The sequence below is a fragment of the Candoia aspera genome, chromosome 3 (assembly GCF_035149785.1).
Source record: "Candoia aspera isolate rCanAsp1 chromosome 3, rCanAsp1.hap2, whole genome shotgun sequence".
NCBI classification, from domain to species: Eukaryota; Metazoa; Chordata; class Lepidosauria; order Squamata; family Boidae; genus Candoia; species Candoia aspera.
Genome location: NC_086155.1, coordinates 4,558,487 through 4,564,486, shown reverse-complemented (window position 1 = coordinate 4,564,486; position 6,000 = coordinate 4,558,487). Strand labels below are relative to the sequence as shown.

Here is a 6,000-nt window from a genome sequence, read left to right as displayed (position 1 = left end):
GATCTCCTGGGCTGTTTGGTCTAAGAGCCCCCCTTTCGGTTAGTTGTTTCAAATCAGTGATTTCTATGGATATCCACCAAACGTCAGCAAGACCTTTTTTTTTTTTTTTTGGCAGATGAGTAACTTTTTTAGGCAAGAGAAACATCTCCATGTGCCACAATGCCCCCCGTAAGAACAAGCGGGGTATGCGCGCACGGAAATAGACTGTAGCATTAAACGGGAATGGAATTTGGTTGGAGAGCAGAGCTGGCATTTGGGCTGGGTTTCTCGTTTTTAAAGACCACCTCGCTAGACATTGATGGAGACGGAGGGAATCTGAGTTAGAATAGACACAAGTTTTGTGTGTGCAATACTTGTAAAATTCCAGGCATCGTTTTCCATGAGCCCCTACCCCCAAATATATTGGGGGGGGATGGGCTTACGCAGAACTCACCTTGGGCCAATTTGTACAAGAATTAAAAGGCACCCGGGATAGATTCCTTTTAAAGCCAACTTGGGCTACAGTCCTACAGATCTCACAGTGCCACCATCTGGTGAGATTTAAGTGCCAAGCCAGTAAACTGCCACTCCGAAAACCCCACATCGCCACCAATACAGACAGGAGACACCAACCCCACTCGAATGGGCCACAATTTCAGACAAATAGAAATGGAAAAACAAAGCTAGCCCTACCCCCAAAGTTCAACACTGATCAACCTTCTTCCGCTACCGATTTTTTTTTAAAAAAAAATCCTGATTCCAAAATTCATTTTTGAGCTGGAATTTTTCTGAGGGGAGCAGAAGAGCAGGGAGGAAAATCCTACCACCGCTCTATTGGCTTTGCTATTCAGATCCAGCATCGAGGGAAAACCTGTGGCAGTGGGCAGAACCATCTCCGCATTCCCGCCCGGTGTGTAAAATTTTTTTAAAAAAAAACTGGGATTGCACATATCTGGAATTCGGCAGATGGAAGCATTTCTCTGTGGTCAGAGTGAGCTTTGATGCAAATTCGGTCCAGGTCGTTGGAAAAAAGATCAGGCTACGTTTCCAGCGCATAGCTTATTCTTTGCGAGAGACAAACGTTTTCATTCACTAAGGGACTGCGAATCCCTCAAGCCAGACTGCAAGGTATGAACACTTCCTATAACAGGGCCTTCTTCTGCAGGCACCACTGGGGAGGGAATGGGGTGGGGGAGGGAATTAAAACAGCAGAAAACTTCCCAAGAAAGAAAAGGGGCAGAAAGCAAAAAGACTTTTCAGGTTCCACTGACATTCAAAAGCCTTTTTTCCCCCTTCAGTCATATCCACATCTTAGGCTAGATCAGTGTTTCTCGACCTTGGCCACTTTAAGCTGTGTGGACTTCAACTCCCAGAATTCCCCAGCCAGCATGGGGAATTCCCCAGCCAGCATGGCTGGCTGGGGAATTCTGGGAGTTGAAGTCCACACAGCTTAAAGTGGCCAAGGTTGAGAAATACTGGGCTGGATATTCAGCTTCCAAATCGAGATTTAAATCAAGAAAAAAAAGGGGAGTTCCATTTCTGGAGAAGCCTGCTGCAGCCAGTGAATGAAAATGAGTGAAGGAAGCGAACGAGAGATGAAGCGAAGACGCTTTCCTTTTCTTCCCGTGCCCGCTTTGTCTTCTGCTCTTAAGTCCTTAACGCCAAAGCTTACACAGAGGGAGGAGAAATTGCAGGAGAGGTATCAAAAAAGCGCTGTCCATCCGCCCTGGCTCTCCCATCCCAGAGAAGGAAAAATGGCCACCACTTCACATCTCAGCTCAGAAGAGCTCTTTGGATTCGAGGGCCCTCTTGTCTCCCACCTGAAAAAGCTTGGGGGACGCGAAGCAGGAGGCGAAGGACGAGGGGGTGGAGAGAAGGAATAGCTTATTTCAGAAACAAACAAACAAAACAAAACAAAAACACCCATAGAAAGACAGGCAATGGCTTAATTTTCACATGTGTGGATGCAGGAGGCTGGATCAGCAGGCATCCCAGGATGAGAAGAGAGGCCCTAGAGATTCCAGAAGCCCCCCAGGCGGTGCTTCCTCCTGCAGGGAAGGGCGAGGGCTCTTGCCTTCCTTTGCACCGGGTCCACCGGCTCTGTCCATCCAGAGAGTCCTGTTTCCTGAGCCAAGGCACAGAGGGGAGCCCCCACCTTGGAGGAGGGTGGGGTTGGCAGGGAGGGGGCAGGCGGTCAAAGGAGATCAGGCTGGAAGGCACAGAAGTGCAAATCGCGCAACGTAGACGGAGGGCAGGCAGGTGGCCGGCCTCCCGAAGCTCAATCGACAAACCGCTGGCACGCTTTCTTCCAGCGGCAGGCCGTGCACCACATGTTGCGGTTCTCCATCCCATAGACTTTGCGGCATTTCTTGGCCTCACCACGGGGCTTCCTGGAAGGGGGCAGAGAGAAAGGCCGTTGAGAGGAAGGAGCAGGCCAGCCAGGTGCTGCTGAGGAGCGGAGGAAGGATTCAGGACCTCCGAAGGTGGCACCGACCAACCAAAGCTCAACATCTATCACATCAAGCTCAACAGCCACCCCATCCACTGTAGGTCAAAGATCCCTAAATCAATTATAAAAAAAGGGGAGATGGAATCGAAGAACAAGGGATGCGAAGGACCACTCTGTGTAGACTGGTGACCAGGAGAAGAGATTTCTATGGGTCACATGCTGAGCCAGCAGAAAAATGTAGGTTTGGAACAGCCAGTGCAATCAAGCACCACCCCTGCAGGACAGTTAGGCCCAAAAGGAAACAGGGAATTTCTTCCTTTTACACTTGTGGCGGTCAAGCAAATTTTCTCTCTCAAGTCTGGCCGGAGGGACTCAGCCAAGCACGGAGAGAGCCAGAGGGCATTAGGATCACCCGGAGAACCGGATGGGGACGCCAGGCAGGGGAAGAGAAGATGCAGGTGGAAGCCCGACGTACCAACCCACCTGGTGCCTGTTGCAGGCTTTGGCATGGAAGAGGGCATTAATGGTTGTCCTTTGGCAATTGACACAGGAGGGCCTTGCAGGCGCTTCTCTCCTGAATCCGCAGGTCGGATGGGAGTCAGGCAGCCCTGGTGGGGGAAGAGGAAGAACACAGTGGGTTTTTTTTCAGGGGGGAAGGAGATCTCAACAGTATCGCTTAAGAAGTCAACCCCCGGGCAGTTAGGGGGCAGGAGAATCAGAACCCAGTCAACTAAGTCCAAAGAGGGGAAATTAAGCCTGAAAGAACCCAGGGGTTATTGGGGGAAAAGGACTCACCCCCACCCCTCCCCGGCCACCTCTGTCCTCTGAACATTATTGGGGACAGTGCTAACTGTCCCTTTCCCCTTTCAACATACAAAGCCTGAGTAAAAACAAGGACTTTTCTAGGAACTCCACTCTGCTGACCTCACTTCCCCATAGCCGCATGGGGCGTGTGTAAAAGGAGGCAGGAAGTGCCCCCCCCTCTCATCCCCCCCCCCTTTGTCCCTTTTAGGGAGCAAGTGCTACACAGTTTTCAGCCATGTCTTTTTAATGTTCGTCTGGGGTCAATGCAGAACCTTGGGGACTTTCAAAGAACTTTCCATAAGGCAGCATTTCCCAGCCTGGCAGGTGGACTTCAGCTCCCAGAATTCTCATCAGTAGCCATGCTGGCTGTGGAATTCTGGGTTTTGAAGTCCACACACCTGGGGACGGCCAAGGCCTGCTATCAGGCGTTGATGGAATGCTTCGAAACACTTCTTCCCAGCTTCCTGTGTTGCCATTTATGAGACCAGCTGCCAGCAGACACCCCTTCTGATAGTCAGTGTGGGCTCTCTCTTCCATTCCATTCCATTCCTTTCCTTAATCTTTTACATTTATCCTGATTGGACCACCAGGTGAATTTTTAATTTTTTGTTACATTAAGTCTTGCAGGAGGGGGGGAAGAGGGAAGTAGGAAGTGACAGCTTCCCACCCTCCTTTGCAGCAGCTGGGACTCCCAAAACAGCCACCAGCCAGCTGACTGAGCCACCAGAGATGGTACACACCACTATATGGAAGTAAGTTAAACAGAAGGTAGCCGAATCGACTGTCCATTGGCCAGGGGGGATTTTATCCCCCACGGGGTGATCTAAGGGGCCTGCATGTGGCCTATAAGCTTCTAATCTCTGCTTTAGGATCAACTCCCTTCTGACCAAGGGAACCAGAGTTGGTTACTCACCGAGGGGCTTTTGAAGAGGACGGGGGGAAGAGGGGATGGGAAAAGGGCTGGCTGCTGCCACGATATGCTGATTTCCATCCCAGCTGGTGGAGCCTTCAGATCCGCCAGCACCCCAGCAGGACCCATTGCCTGAAAGCAAAAGGAAACATCTCAGAGCGAGACAGCGGAGAAGCCGGTGTGGCCAGACAGCCCCGCTCTGATGGCCCTGGAAACGCACCTGATACGCATGATCGGTCTGGATGTGGCACAGACTTGTGGGGGCCGACTGGCTCAGGAGGTTCATGGGCGCCGACTGGCTCAGATGAGGCACCACGGAAACCTTGGGGTTGAGTGGAATAGGCGGGGTTTTTTGGACCTCCTCCAGGACAGGAAAGGGAGGGGGCACAGGGGAGGTAGGGGAGACGGGGGTCAGGCTGGAGAGACCGTCGGTCAAGGAATCCACGTTGACGTCCAGCTCGGTGTAGTAAAAGTCTTCCTCTCCGTCGCTCTGATCCAGGTCGGCCTTCCTCCTGGTGGAAGAGAACAAAGGGCCCTTAGCATCCTCAGAGAGGAGAAGAATGCATGTGGCACACCAAAAGTGGAAGGTCCTGCTGGGAGTCCCAGGAGCTGTCATCCTGGGCATGGGAGAAGTGCTCATGGTAGCGCTGAGGAGGAGAAGACACGCCCAAGAATTTTGGGGGAGATGGGCGGTAGTGTCCTAACAGCCAGGAAACACGCTGAGACAAGGAACTGGTCTCTAACATTTATTGCTAGTACTTAACAGGAATCCTAACAAACTGAAGAAGCGTGGGAAAACCCAGACATATAAACCCCAAGGGTTAAGGCGGTCCCAATCTGTGCCTCTTTGAATGGCTGAACAATTCCTCAGTGCTACGCATGCGCTTGACAGTCTGGATGGGAGCCCCCTGCTCGCCATCCTTACTCATGACAGGTAGCAAACTTTGAAGAATCAATCAATCAATTTAAAAAGTGGCGAAAGAATAGAAATAAGAAGGGGAGCTTGCAGACTACAGCAGAAGGGGCCTTCTCCTTTCTAGTATCGTACCAAACTGGTAGTCCTTGGCCCATGCACAACCCCCATCTGCGCAAACGTGCTGCCCGACCATTTGAAATCCTCGTGGGCCCTCCTTTAGACACCCTTCTCAAAGGGAGCAAGGCAGGTGGCCACAAACTACAGGAGTTTCCTCCACCATGGGGCCCCCCTTTCTATAATACCCTCCACAGGCAGGAACACCTCATGCCTGGAGGTTCTAATGGCAGCCCCCCTAGATGGCTTCAAAAGGGGAGTTCATGAAGACTGGGCTGTCCATGGCTATGACGACTGAGGCCTCTTTACCAGCTCCTGAATCACAGTCAGCCTACTTTAGTCTGGCTGCTAGGAGCAACGGTGGAAAAGGGCTCTGTCTCCCTCCCCCAATCCTGGCTTGTGCGCTTCTGAAGGTCATCCGGTGGCCACTGCAAGACACACAACGGTGGCCTAAATAGGCCGCTGACCTGACTCGGCCAGGATGTTCTTGTGCAGAGTAAAACAAACCCCATTACGCCTTAGACTGTGGTGTGAAGCCAGCTGGCATATATATCCTCTGCAACGCCTTCTGCGAAGTCACCTACCCCAGGTGGATGGCTCGGATGTGCTTCTGCATCCCAGAGGAACTGCTCAGCACCTTCCCGCAGCTCTTCCACAAACACTTGAACATCACCTTTGTGGAGTTCTGTAACAGGAGAACACGCAGCTTCAGGTCGGGTGCAGCTCGGCTTGGACACTCGCCCTGTCCCGGGATTCCAAAGCACCCTCCTGGAGATTCAGATCCTGCCACAGGTCAGATCCCTGGCCAATCGGACTTTTGAGAGCAGA

General features: G+C 51.9%; 1 protein-coding gene across 1 annotated transcript in view; it reads right to left on the bottom strand.

The window, feature by feature from the left end:
- Positions 1–1,907: 1,907 nt before the first annotated feature.
- The window catches only part of SLC2A4RG (SLC2A4 regulator), a 32,002-nt gene continuing 27,909 nt past the window's right edge, over positions 1,908–6,000 (bottom strand). Inside the window, exons 5-9 of the mRNA XM_063296881.1 lie at positions 5,757–5,857; positions 4,363–4,654; positions 4,146–4,274; positions 2,912–3,036; positions 1,908–2,369 (exon numbers count right to left, since the gene is read on the bottom strand). Of these exons, the coding sequence (XP_063152951.1) occupies positions 2,258–2,369; positions 2,912–3,036; positions 4,146–4,274; positions 4,363–4,654; positions 5,757–5,857 (759 nt within the window). The 3' untranslated portion in view covers positions 1,908–2,257. The remainder of the gene's footprint in view (positions 2,370–2,911; positions 3,037–4,145; positions 4,275–4,362; positions 4,655–5,756; positions 5,858–6,000) is intronic.